We start from the raw sequence: 14,097 nt of genomic DNA, 5'->3' as shown, positions 1-14,097 counted from the left end.
TCATTTATCTGAACTGCGGAGAAAGATATGAAGACATGATTGATCATCGCAATCACACAACTTAAGCAGTTGTGAAATTAAAGCCTGAAAAAAATTCGGGCCTGAACGGGATTCGAACCCATGACCTCTGCGATACCGGTGTAGTGCTCTACCAACTGAGCTATCAAGCCAACTGGAAGCTGGTCACATTGTGAGTTCGTAATATACCCGTAGATGGTGAAGAGTGCAAGTGAACATACGAAATATCATATAGTTGACCTGCGGAGAAAGATATGAAGACATCATTGATCAACGCAATCAACACCCAACAGCCTGAAAAAAATTCATCTGTGACCAGCTCCAAGTTGGCTTGATATTATAAAGGAATAAAGGAATATCACACCTAAATTAAATAAAACGTTCTGCTCACAGTAGTCACTCTAGTGTAATTTGCTCAACAAAATTTTGAATTTTGAATCTTGAATTTTGAATTTTTTTCCTTGATCCGATCCGTGATCCGATCTGTGATCCGGTCTGTGATCCGATCCATGATCCGGTCCGTGATCCAATCCATGATCCGGTCAAATCCCAGTTTTTTTGACGCTGGCCTATCAACCGGGTTAAAATATTATGCAACTTAGATACACGACCCAAATTCTCACGTTTTGTTTATCTGAAGGCAATCACCTCCAAAAACATTAAACCTCTAAAACGTAACCAAATGTCTGCGTGTTCAAAAATCAGTTTTAAAGCTCTTTATAGTTTTTTTTACGCCCGTGGTTCAATACAGTTTGAATTAGTTTCCAAGCCAGGCATGTTTTTGTGAAAAGCGTGAATGTACAAATTAGTCACACTTTGTAGTCACAACCACTTTTATCTAATTACACAAATTTTTTATTCAATTGACCCCAAAATTTTTCAGGAGAAACTTGCCTTCAGAATTCATTTCAGCTAATTTTCAAGTCTCTGAATGTTATTGTGAGTTTTTATACTGACAAGGTGTCCCCACACAGGATTTTCCCGTGGTTTTCCTTAGACGTCGTGGGAAACTTGATACACGGGAAAATATGTGATGCACGTGTGATCAAGTGAGTACATTTGTAAATTTGTCAATTTTTAACGGTAAAATAATGCGTGACGTAATGTGAAGGTCCCCTTTCTACGAGGGATGATTACTGCCAAAATTAAGTTTGGGAATGAGTTATGCAGTTTTTAATGTTTTCACTGGTGATTTTGATATTATGAATTGTGTTTAACATATTCTGGGGTTTATCCTTGGGAGAGTGAGACCATGGGTTATTTTTGTTTACTTTTCATTGCGACGGTGTTTACATTAGCCTGATTGAAGGATCTCTATCTCCAGAATATACTTTAGAAAAGTAATCAAAAAGAACTTAATTCGCTGTAGAATGTGGATTGCCTGTCAAAGATAGACTATTTTTTTGAGCTCAGTGAATTTTATTTCTGAATTCAAGTAGATATAGTGACACATGTAACAGAAACAAGTGTCACACCACACACCTACAGTTACATGAAGGGTGCTGTTTCTCCTGTAAGGAAATTACTTCGAGTGCCTTCCAAGTTTGAAAATAAATTTAATAAGTGTGGAAAGTAACAAAATGTGGCAAAATATACCTGACACACTTTGCTTTCAACTGTCGACTTCTGGCATAAAGCGTATCGGTTTTACTAGATTTACTAGTACCTGTTAGAATTTATATAATTAATTTAACTCCTTAGCTGTGCAGATAAATATCTCTTAAGGTTTTTAGAGCTGAGAAACAAACAAATTGGAGTCACTGATACCATTACAGGGTTCGAATCGGCTCCCTATAAACAGCAGCTTATGGTCACAGAGTGCTCCAGTTAGCTTGGACTGTCACATCCTTCAGAGGAATGTGATCATGAATATTTCACAGAGGCCAAAAATTTTCTTCATCAGAAACATAGCACTATAATAGGGTTTTACTGTGTGACTAAATGTTTGTTGACATGCAACGTTGCCCATTGGAGATATTTGCAATTTAAAAAGACTAATTTGTGGTTTCTTAAAATTGTTGCATGACATGGTTAATTTTCAAATGTTCTAGATTGGCGAGAATAATTTCAAATCACTCTAACTTTGGACCTTTCATTGCTTAAGGCTTAAAGAATTGTTGGATGAAACAAGATGAAAATCCATTGCATTCTGTTAGTGTGAGAAATCTTTGTTGGAAGTGCAATTTTAGAGTTAATTTTGGGGTTTTATCCCTAGGATTTGATGTGAAAGCCCTAATACCCCAGGGATTGACCGGGAGCCCGAGCTACTTTGGACTCTTGAATAACTTAATGACCTTAATCATCTGTGAAAGTTTGAGAGAAATCGGTGAGATGGCATGTGTCACGTCTGCCTGGTCCTCTCGTGGACAGACTCTTAACTCTCCTCATTAGATTGGTGGGAGTGGATGATCCTTGTTTAAGATAAAAGCTGGGAATGTTAGTCTTAATTAAGACAGAACCAGCCACATAACTGTTACTGTCATAGCAATGGCATGACAGATGTCATTATGTTTCTTTTGTGATGTACATGTCTGGTGCCAAGTTTAAAGAACATTGCTTTAATATTTCTAGAGTTATTCTCGATTGAGTGTTGTGCTGTTTTAGTGGAACCACCTATGACGTCATCACTTTCCTTACAAAAACGTAAATATCTCTTAAACGAAAAAAGATATTCCAAAATGGAAAACGCCATTCTTCTTTACTTTGAAAAGCCTTTCAAATAAGCAGCAATTATTTTTTACTTCATGGGCACTTTAAGCAAACTGTGACTCTATCTAAACAAAATCATGTTAGAATGTTGTATCTTCCATTTATACCTGTATATAAGCTCCTTTTTAAAATATTCCTACCTTAATTCAATAAAACTGTGTAGCTTGAATATTCCTTCATAAACTACATTAAGGTTCGCAAATTCTCAGAAGTTATCTGCATAAAACACAACCTGAAAGTTTATGGAAATCACATGCAAATGTAATTTGACACCTTGTTGTTATTAATATTCACCCGCGAACATTGATTGAGGAAACCAAAAGTGAGAGATTTCTCGTTCATTTTGAAAGGTATATAGCCTGAAAAGTTCGTGAGAATCTCTGCAAACAATAGGAAAGCTGTTTTATTTAAATAAGCAATTTTTTAAGCATTGTGCGGGATTCTGTGGCCAGAATCATTTTGCGGGTTTTGGAGAATTGTGTGTTATGTATTGCAACCAAGAGCCTGTAAGCATGCTTAATATTTGAAAAATGTTCTACTCTTGCAGATTTAACCACTCTATGTAGGCCGTACGAGAGCCGTGAAATCCCTTGACAGCTATTTCTGTCAACAGTTACGCTCAGTGATGAGCTAGGCCTGGGTACAACAATACAAAAGTGTCAGGTGTTACACACTCGTAGTGAACTTCATTGTGACGGCTTTCTTCATGTTTGCCTTTTTGTCACGTTTTCTGCATGTTTACTGTGATTATGGAAGAACATATGTAGGTCATACCCAGGCTGTTTTATGAAGCTCGAATAGGAGTAGAAGTTTTCATAGAGCACTATGCCTCTATGCTTTAATCACTGATCACTTTGTACTTCTTCTCTGGCATGTACATATAAAACAGTGGCATATTGCCATGGTTACCAATGGGATTTAGTCTGTTGTAGAAGTTTTTATTAAGCCCTATGCCTGAACTCCTTCAGTAACGATCATTTCTACATAATAAACTCTACGGCTCTACAATAACACATACGTAAATAATAAACTCTACAGCTCTACAATTCTAATGTACCATGGCTCTACAGTTCTACCGCTCCACTATCACACATATCTAGATAATGAACTCTATGCCACTACGGTTCTATGGCTCTACGATCACACATATCTAGATAATAAACTCTACGCCTCTACAAGTCTGTGACTCTACAGCTCTACAATCACACATTTCTAGATAAGGAACTCTACTCCTATACGCTTCTATGCTTCTACAGCTTTACAGCTCTACGGCATTACAGCTCTACATCACTCATGTCTACACTACTAATGAACTGAAGGAAAGTAATATATATGGTTGTGCGAATGTACTGAAGGAAAGGCAAATGTACGACTGTACTAATGTACTGAAGGAAAGTAAAATATACGGTCGTACTAACGTACTAAAGGAAAAAATATACATAATGCTAACATTTAGAAGGAAATGCAAATATACGGTCACGTAAGGAAAGTAAAATATATGGTTATACTAACATACTGAAGGAAAGTAAAATATATAGTTTTATTATATGGCAAGGTAGTCTTGAGGTAAATCCAAGCATTCTGATTGGTTCTTTCTTGGTCGGAATTTTGCCGTACGGACCATTTCTATGGAAACTGTGATAGGTTGTGTATTTTTTGTTTTCGAGAGCCAGCAAATTCAAAATTTACAACTAAAACTACGGAAAGAAAACGTGTAAATACTCTCATTCTTCACAAAGAAACTAGCTAAAAGACTGATATTTTACAGAGCTTACAACATGGACGAGGAAGATGAATATTCACCAAGCGAATTTTATTATCTTGAAGATCTGGAAACATCTGATGTAGAAACTGAAACAGGCATCAGCGAAAGTCAGGAGGCCATAGATGATTTTATAAACAAACAGAAAAGTGCAAATACAAATAAGAAGACGGCTACTGATATGAACACTCTTCTCCGCAACATGGAAGCTGATGATATGACAAATGATAGAATTGAAAGCCTACATGTACCTGCGTCGGAGCTTGACCACCTTTTGTCCAAATTTTTTATGAACACACGCAGGAAAAATGGAGGAGAGTATGAGCCAGCAACAATTGTCAGTTTTCAGTGCAGTATACAGCGATACTTAACTGGGAAGAAATATCCATTCAACATACTCAAGGACAATGAGTTTGAAAAATCGAGAAGCGTACTAGCTGCGAAGTGCAAGCCACTGGTTCATGAGCACGGCAAAGCAAACAAGCTGCAAGCTGCTAAGGCAATTGACAAAAACGAAGATGCTCTTTTTGAAGCGGGAGAATTCAGCGACTCCATTCCAGTTGCACTTCAAAGGACTGTATGGTGGTTTTCATCTCCACACTTTGATTTCCAAGCGAGAGGAAAGTCTTAAGTTACACTGGGGAGACGTTCAGCTTCAACAGCAGAATGATGGCCAAGAAATCTTGGTTTGATTAGCCGAGCAAGGTACAAAGACCCGACATGGTCAGGAACAAGGGCACCAAAGAGCATTCCAGCCTAAGCTTTATGCCACCAATACAGAGAGATGTCCAGTCAGCTTCCACAACAAATTCCGCAATCATCAGCCAGTGGAGATGAATGCACCAGAATCACCGTTTTACTTGGCGGTTTGGCATAACTGACGCTTAAATGGCAAAGTTTGGTATATGAAGGCACCCCCTGGTAAAAATGAAATCGGAAAGTTTCTATCTACTGCAGCAAAGAATGCTGGCCTTCAGCAAGAAGACATAGACATAGACATAGACATAGACATAGACATACTTTATTTAACGTGGACAAGTACACACTTAGCTGTTCGCTAAAAGAAGGAAAAAGAGTAACAAATCATTCCATCAGGAAAACCTGTATTTCAAGGCTCCTCGATGCAGATGTTCCAGGGAACTTTGTAGCCCAACTGAGTGGCCACAAAAGCATGAAGAGTTTGCAATCTTACAAGTCAGCTAGTTCGAAACACCAAAGGAGGACGTCCTTGACCCTCAGCAGAGTTAACCGTTCTAGATCCGGAAATGAACCTATCTCAAGTGAGCATAAACAAGATCTTCAAGTAGCCGCTCGCTCGACTACAGAAATCGCCACAAGCACGACTGAAAATTCATCGATTGATTAGTAAAATGATCCTTTACTGTCTTCTACCACTCCAGTTTTTGCAGGTGCAAACATAGGATCCATCAGTGGATGTACCTTCCAAACATTTCATGGTATTGTGAAAATTGTCCAAAATGAAAAGAAGTGTCGAATTGTAATCGAGAGTGATGAGGACGATTGACTTTAAGGCTGCTTCTTCAACAGCTGGGTATAAGTTTGAATGATTTTCACAGCAACCAACTTAGACTTTTTTTGATCCGTATCTTGTGATGCGCAAGTTAAAATATTCCAGGATCGACAGAAACTCTTTTCCAAATTTCAACAACCTCCAGCTGTTGAGACTTTTGTCAAATTCTGTTACAAATAGTTCTTGAAGTCCTGTTTATATTCAACATGATTTACGTTCAATAAATTTGTTTCAAAACTTGTGGTAGCTTGTTCTTTCTGAGTTGCTCGTGTCAACAAAAACATGTTACAGCGGGAGCCCTTTGAATTCAAGTGACCAAATGTATGTTTTATCACAAAACAAACAAGTGTGGCCCGAGTGCCATATAATAAACTACTTACTAACCTATCTAGCTCGAGCCGTACTGGGGTATATTGGCCCTCGGTCGTTTTTGTACTGCCATGACCTCAGGCCAATATTCCCCAGTACGGCCCTCACGCTCGCTTAGTAAGAGGTTCGTACTAATGTACTGTAGGAAAGTAAAATATGTGGTCTTACGAATGTACTGAAGGAAAGTAAAATATACGGTCATACTAACGAACTGGAGGAGAGTAAAATATAGAGTCGCACTAATGTACTGAAGGAAGGTAAAATATACAGTCATACTAACTTACTGAAGGAAAGGCAAATAATTTTTTCTACAGTTGCACTAAAGTTTTGAAGGAAAGTAAAATATATAGTCGTACTACTGGTAATGTACTGAAGGAAATTAAGTAAACTATACAGTCGTACTAACGTACCGAAGGAAAGTAAGTAAAATATACGGTCGTACTAACATACTGAAGGAAAATAAGTAAAATAGTCATACTAATGTATTGAAGGAAAGTTAGTCAAATACATGGCCACAATAAAGTAATCATTTATGGGTGCCTGACCACAGCCTCTGTTTCAAATTTAGGCTATAAAGGACTAGTCAACTTACAGTAAAGCAATAAGATTTCACTTCACCATGCAATATCAATAATTTCGATGGCATTGAATATGGTACACGCTGACTAGGGTTCTATGATAGCCTTAATTTGGTCAGGCACCCATAAATGCTGGATTTTGTTGTTACAGCTGTATATTTCACTAACTTTCCTTCAATACGTTAGTATGACCCCCTATTTTACTAAGTTTCTTTCAGTATGTCAGTACAAACGCATATTTCCTTCCGTATGTTAGTACAACCACATATTTTAGTTACTTTATTCCTTCAGTATGTTAATAGGACCATACATTTTACTTTCCTTCAGTACGTTAGTAGGACTGTATATTTCACTTTCCTAGAGTACGTTAGTAGGACTGTATATTTTACTTTCATTCAGTACATTAGTACGACGGTACATTTGCTCTTCCTTCAGAATATTAGTATGATCGTATATTTTACTTTCCCTCAGTACGTTAGTGCGACCATATAATTTACTTTCTTTCAGTATGTTAGTATGAGCGTATAATTATTTTACTTTCCTTCAGTACGTTAGTACAACTTTATATTTTACTTTCCTTCAGAACATTTGTACGACCGTATATTTTACTTTTCTTCAGGACATTAGTACAACTGTACATTTTACTTTCCTTCAGTATGTTAGTACAGCGGTATATTTCACTTTCCTTCAGAACATTAGTATGACTATATATTTTACTTTCCTTCAGGATGTTAGTACAATTGTATATTAATTTTTTTTTGTTTTTTCTTCAGTACGTGAGTATGACCATGTAAATATTTTACTTTCTTGCAGTACATTAGTAGTGAAAAAAAGTGTGATGGTAGAGCCGTAAAGCCGTACAGCCATAGAGCTATAGAGGTAATTACCTTGAGATATGTGACTGTAGAGCTGTAGAACCATAAAGCTGTAGAGCCGTTACCTGTTACCTATCCTCCTCGTGCCTTGGGGCACATAGGGCCTTTACAGAGGTCTTCCACTGTTCTCTGTCTGCTGCAATCATCCTTGTTTCCTTCCATGATATCCACCCTGCCTCTTTACATTCCTTTTCAACTGTTTGTCACCATGTGGTCTTGGGCCTTCCTCATCTCCTTCCCCCCTCTGGGGCCCAGCCTGTTGCAATGTTACAATCATTATTGCAATCCTGCCTCAGGATGTGACCAATCGCATTCCATCTAGATACTTCACTTCCTCATTCAGCGGTTTCATAGTCGCTCTTTCCAACAGCTCCTTAGTACTGACATGATCTTGCCATTCAATTCATAGGATCTTTCGTAGGCACTTACTCTGGAATACATCTATAGCTTTGTCATCTCCTTTGTTCATTTTCCATGTCTTGCATCCATATAACAACACCGGCACCACCAGTGTCTTATACAGTCTTAATTTTGTTTTCCTTGAGATGCTATTGGAATCCCACGTGTTCTTCAGTCTGATGAATGCACCTCTCACTTTGGATTGTCGGTTCTTCAGGTCTTTCATACCACCTTCTTCCTTGCATGAAAGTGGTCAGTAAGAAAAATCAAGTGCCATATTTCGGGTACTGTTTCCAGACATTTTGGGCTTGACCCCTCATCAGTGGAAAACCATGTTCGTTGAAATCAGTGCAATGGATATGCCATGGATCTGAAATTAAAATTAAAAAAGTACAGTGTGCGTGCGGGGCCTTAAGGAAACGGAAGCCGGAATTTAGGCCGCGCAGATGACTGGTGTCGAATATGAAAATCAGGTGCATCTCCAGCTGCTTCTGTTGGGAGGTCACGCTGCATAGCAAATTCCACGAACAAGGCCATCATCAATACAATGTCCAGCTGCGATGGTGAAAACCAGGCAGGTTACACACTTTTGCTTCAAAGTATGTGAACTCATCAACATCCTCAATATCTATTTCATTGAGTACAATCTTGTCTTGGTTTCTTGTGTTAATCCTCACCACTTTCTACTTTTCTGTACTGACCTTAAACCCCAGCTTATCTGGCTTCTTCTTCCAGCTTTGTTGTTTTATCCTGAATCTGCTGTTTGGTAGAGGAAATTAGAGCTATATCATCTGCAAAGTTCAAATCATCAAGTTTGGACGTAAACCTCCATCTAATGCCGTTCTCACCATTTCCAACTGTTCTTCTCGTTACCCAGTCCATTATGATCAAGAACAAGAATTCAGACATATTGCATCCTTGCTTGACACCAATTTTTATGTCATACCAATCGCCTATCGCCCCCACATCCACCACTGCACACTTGAAACCATTATAATACACTTTGACCGTTATTTTTCACTATTTTCTCTGGAATTCCATACCTCCCCATAATCTCCCATAAACTTTCTCTGTGGATGGAATTGAAAGCTTTTTCGAAATCTATGAAGTTCAAATACAGGGTACACATAGCTTGCTTTTCGTTTGCCTGTTCAATGATATTTCGTAGAATAATCAAAGTACTCTGTGAGCAAACTCGTGAATTGAACAAATAAATTAAAATATTTTTTGATTATGTTAAATATTATCTGGTTTAGGGAATATTGTGGTTGATTTTCATATTTAGAGTATGAGCAGTAGTTCAGTGTTCGCTAAGAAGGTACCAATTGAAAGAAACAAAGTAACATTTGGATGAGAAGGTATTACAATTAAAACGATCATGCTATTGCATTTGACAAGGGTGGACGATGTCATTTGTTTTAAACATTTATCATTTTTGTTTCTGGTTCACCAAAAAATAGTTGGCAGTAAATCTGGGTGAAAAGCGAACATTGGAAATATTGAAAAATCAAGGCAATACTGTCTTAATGAAAACATTAATCATTCTCTCTTTATCAAATGAGATAAACAGAAACAAGTTTTGAGTTTTGTAGCAAAATGGCATTTTCAGGTTCTGCTTATAAGGACATACAAGGACACATTCATGACATTTTGGATGGAAGTTTCTGATGTAAAGATTCTGGGAAATGCAAAGTCTAGGCGATATTTTCATTTCAAGTTGCAACAAGGCAACGAGGAAATGAGGTTTATTTTCCTTTGTCGAGGGAAATTAGAGAAAATTGAGGAACAGCTCATGTGACCAATGTAGGTATGCCGATGGTGAAGAATATAGAATGAACAAGTTGTCAAGAGTGTCCACAGCGAGGAATATCTAGTTCCACTACAGCCTTCAGTTTCATTGGCTTTAAAAACAATAAAAATGATTGGAAGAAAAACTAGCCTGCGAGACCATCCAGTTTTTTTGGCTCTTTTTTTTTTTGCGCGTGAAACAAGAGCAGAAAAAAACAGGTGCCCTCGCACGCTAAAGAAAAACACAAGCAACTAGATTGAGCCACGTGTTTTTGAGCTGAGCACAATTTAACCGGAAGTCCGACATTTTCGGACTTCAAATTGCATCTCTCCAGGGTTGCTCGTTTCTTGACCACTGGTCAGGGGGAATGAAGACTCTTGGTACAAGGCTGCTAGCATTCCAGTGGAAACCACCAACCAGTCTGTCCGCAAGAACAATTTGTGATATCACCGGAGATTTCAATCTTATCTGATACTCAGTGCATGTTTACCAACCAGTGCGTAATTTTAGCAATTTTGACCTTCAGATTGATTTGTAATACTTGATAAACGACTATACGAAGGCCTCATCCACATTACGCCAGCGTAATTTTGGCAATTTTGACCTTCAGATTGATTTGTAATACTTGATAAACAACTATACTAAGGCCTCATCCACACTATGCTAGAGAAATTTGAAAACGCAGCTTTATTTCTATGGTTAGGTCTTCCATCCACAATAATTTGCCGTGAAAACGGGCACTCTTCAAATGAAAACACTGTTCAAACCCGAGGAATTTGAAAACACCAACTTTGTGTTTTAATGTGGATGGAAAACATTTTCAAAATGGAGCTTTTCCAAAACGATGAAGTCACGATTTCCTCAAACACAACACCAAAATGGCCGGTGATTGTTGCATTTTCAAATTTCTCCAACCAAGTTTGGATGGAAAACATTTGATGTGTTTCAGAGTGATTAACACCCTTTTCAAATTTCTCTGGCGTAGCGTGGATGGAGCATGAGCGTTTGCAGTTCCAGGGTAGCCATTCAAAGTTAATGCTTACATAGGCAAAAACATCCTGCATGAACGCCTCCAGATAGACTTGCCACAAGTAGACTTCTACCTCTATAAAATGAAGTGGACTTGTTCCGCTTGCTCAGATTCGAATTTAAAATTTGTATAAGTTTTGGCGCAAAAAACGTGGGTGTGACGTAATGATTCACAACCTACCCCTAATTCTCTAGAATTTTTTAGAAATATTTCAGAGCGAGTGTAAGCAGAAAAATAAACCATATGCCCAGTAACCACAGCCATGTACATGTATAAGATCAGACTTCAAGACATCGTTTATTTAAAATTGAACAAATGATGGGCCAAAACATTAAAAAATATCAACAAAAAGAACTCAACTTGAGGTGTATTAAAACTGATAAGAAAACAAGAAATTATATTTTTCCTTTGCTGTGCAACAAAAGCCGAGAAAATTGAACATGCAAAAACAAGTTAATTATTGACTTTGCAGGACAAAACGAAACCGAAAACAACAAAATTTCCATTCTTTTACTATAGCAGATAATCTTTTACTAAAATAATAAATGTTTTGGTTTTGTAGTGGACGAATTTTCCCAGCCATACTACAAAAATCTTGACTCACGGACAAGTTTGTTCAGAATACTGGCTACCCGGTGGTCAAAACTTCATAGATAATCAATTTCCACAAAGATTATCGTTGTTTGAAACATCCCGAGAGTATTTGAGTATTTTGATCTTTGGTCATTAACACCACCCAATCATGCTTTTCAATGATTTGAGTTTGCAAGTTGTCCAATGAACTTTGCGTGACTCACAGGCGCAGTTTTTAAAAAACTATATATACCTGGCAGTAAGAAATTCTTTCTGTTTCTCCACCGAAGCCTGAGTAATAAATTTTCATTCAAGATGAGGCAAAAAAAAACTATCTAAAAGCAAAAAAATGTTCAAAATTTTGCAGATGTGCTTCGCTGTGTGACAGCATGTTCAAATTAATCCTTCACGCTAAAGCGAAAGCTTGAGATTTTGCCAAAAGCTTTTGCAGCCATTTTATCGGCCTGGATTTACTAGTCGTTCAAAAATTTGAGTTAAACTTCAAAGTAATACTGTACATTACCACTTTTGTTTTCTAACGTCCAGGAAGATGCTTTAAATCTGCGATCTGTATTCAAAACCCACTTGAAAGGGCACTGACTTTGTAAACACAAGGTTGTATTTACCTTCAAGAACATCCTTAATTTCCGTGTCAGAACTTTCTGGCCCCAAAACTACAGCTTAGACTCCTTTCTCATTCAGGCTGGACACCTGGTCTTTCATCAAGGAAATCAAAGGAAAATAACAAGACAAACTGTCTCAACAACTTCTCTTTCACCATGTTCAAAAAAGTCCAACACAAATGGCCTAATGTGGAATGCTAAACTCTCTCCAGATCCAGTCGGCAATCACAATGACTAATGTATGGTTCAACTACTACGTTGATTCACTACGATTTCTTCGAAATCAAGCTTCTTGAACAAAACATCTTGTTTCAGCTTACCTGTGTTGTGTGTAGCTTGCAAAGAGCCCCAGTGCAAAACAAGTCATGAAGACCTTCCCTCAAAACAAACGTTGTGACTCTATTTGCCAACGAATGAACACATGTGACCTCTAAGCTTTAAAAAAAGCACTGTCGAGCATCAGAAAAATCCACGAATACCAAAATTAATATACTCACTGGGCGGTTGTTAGGTGAAGGACAAATTAACCTACAGACAATCCTCGTACAGACTCGAGCCCACTGAGTTATCAGCGGTTTAATTAATTGTAATAACGTTTGTTTTCTCCACCTCATCCATGTAATGTTCACTTAGCACAGTGGGTAGTGGATAAGTCTGCATTAGAAAGAAACCGTGATCGACTCTGGGTGGATGTTGATTTGTTAATTTTTTCCTTTCTTTTTTCATTGTTTTTAGGGATACAATAAATAAATGGTCTGTATTAAGAGTGCCTGCCCGTAAAAATCAGACAAATTCTTAATTTCGCAGCAAGGGTCGAAAATTCGATTTCACTCATTTCTTATGGTAGATAGGCTAGGGCATGACAAAAACTACTGGATAGTTTTTTTGGCAAAATATCCTTTTATTTCAAAGAAATATGCAAATTACCAAATTCCGTTAAAATCGTCATTTGACGCACCATTTTATTAAACAACTTTGAGAGCCTCGCGTGCAAAACCACATTATTCTTCCGTCTTTAAAACACTGAAATATTTTTGTGCAATGTTTAAATGTGTACTGGGTTGATTTTAGGGAATGTTGCGTTGTTTTTTTGGGTGCACAATAATTAAATTTCGAAGACATGTATTTCATTCACTTAAAAGTACTTCGTGAATATAATTAATTTTCACCATGTGCGAAACCTGCAAATGAACCAAGCTTCTGGTGGTTGAATCGCACAAGGATGGTCTACAGATTCCTGTAAAAATATCTTTGGGCAAATGATTATGAGCGACGCGAGAGCTTTTCAAAGTATGTCAAAAATGCAAATATTTGACCATCCGTCGTCAAATTTCAGTTTACGGGTTAGACGTATATTTTAGCATGCACCACATGACTTGACCTATGTTAAGTTGAAATAGACACAGAGCTGATAATTTTGAAATGTTCTAACCTCATTTGCTGTAAAAGGCAGGTCCAAAGCCGATTTGATGTGTTTCTCTCACCATTCGTCGCACATAAAGCAGAAGTTTGCTTTTGTTTACATAACATCCGATGTACATCGCCAACTGTCAACTTATTTAACGGTCGAATACCATGAATCTGTGACCCTCGTTCGACACATATGATCACCACTGCATCTAAGTCAAAAACAGCTAAGTCATTCGTAGATAGTTGCTTGCTTTGCACTACACCAAAATATTACATTTGATCATCATGGTTTGATGGCTTGAATCCTTGCTTGCAGCAGTTCCTTGTTTGTCACACAATTCTGTCATCCCATTTTAGGGGGTAGGGGTGGGACAATTTCTATCCCAATACATAAGGCTCCATAAGCCTTGGAATCACTGGGAGCACACAAT

At 37.7% G+C, this 14,097-nt stretch overlaps 3 protein-coding genes across 6 annotated transcripts in view; 2 read left to right on the top strand and 1 right to left on the bottom strand.

Moving 5' to 3' along the window:
- LOC145479655 (uncharacterized) overlaps positions 1 to 13,333 on the top strand; it is a 14,720-nt gene extending 1,387 nt beyond the window's left edge. The window contains exon 1 of the mRNA XM_081458072.1: positions 1 to 13,333. This exon is cut by the window's left edge and continues 1,387 nt beyond it. Within this exon, the coding sequence (XP_081314198.1) occupies positions 4,506 to 5,120 (615 nt within the window). The 5' untranslated portion in view covers positions 1 to 4,505 and the 3' untranslated portion in view covers positions 5,121 to 13,333.
- The window catches only part of LOC145479208 (integrator complex subunit 3-like), a 306,674-nt gene that overhangs the window by 125,343 nt on the left and 167,234 nt on the right, over positions 1 to 14,097 (bottom strand). The gene's annotated exons all lie outside the window — the stretch shown is intronic.
- Positions 1 to 14,097, top strand: part of LOC145479884 (uncharacterized) — a 192,565-nt gene that overhangs the window by 120,367 nt on the left and 58,101 nt on the right. The window lies entirely within an intron of this gene.

The sequence above is a fragment of the Orbicella franksi genome, chromosome 1, assembly GCF_964199315.1.
Source record: "Orbicella franksi chromosome 1, jaOrbFran1.1, whole genome shotgun sequence".
NCBI classification, from domain to species: Eukaryota; Metazoa; Cnidaria; class Anthozoa; order Scleractinia; family Merulinidae; genus Orbicella; species Orbicella franksi.
Note: the sequence above shows the minus strand (reverse complement) of the source record. Positions and strands in the feature narration are given on the sequence as shown.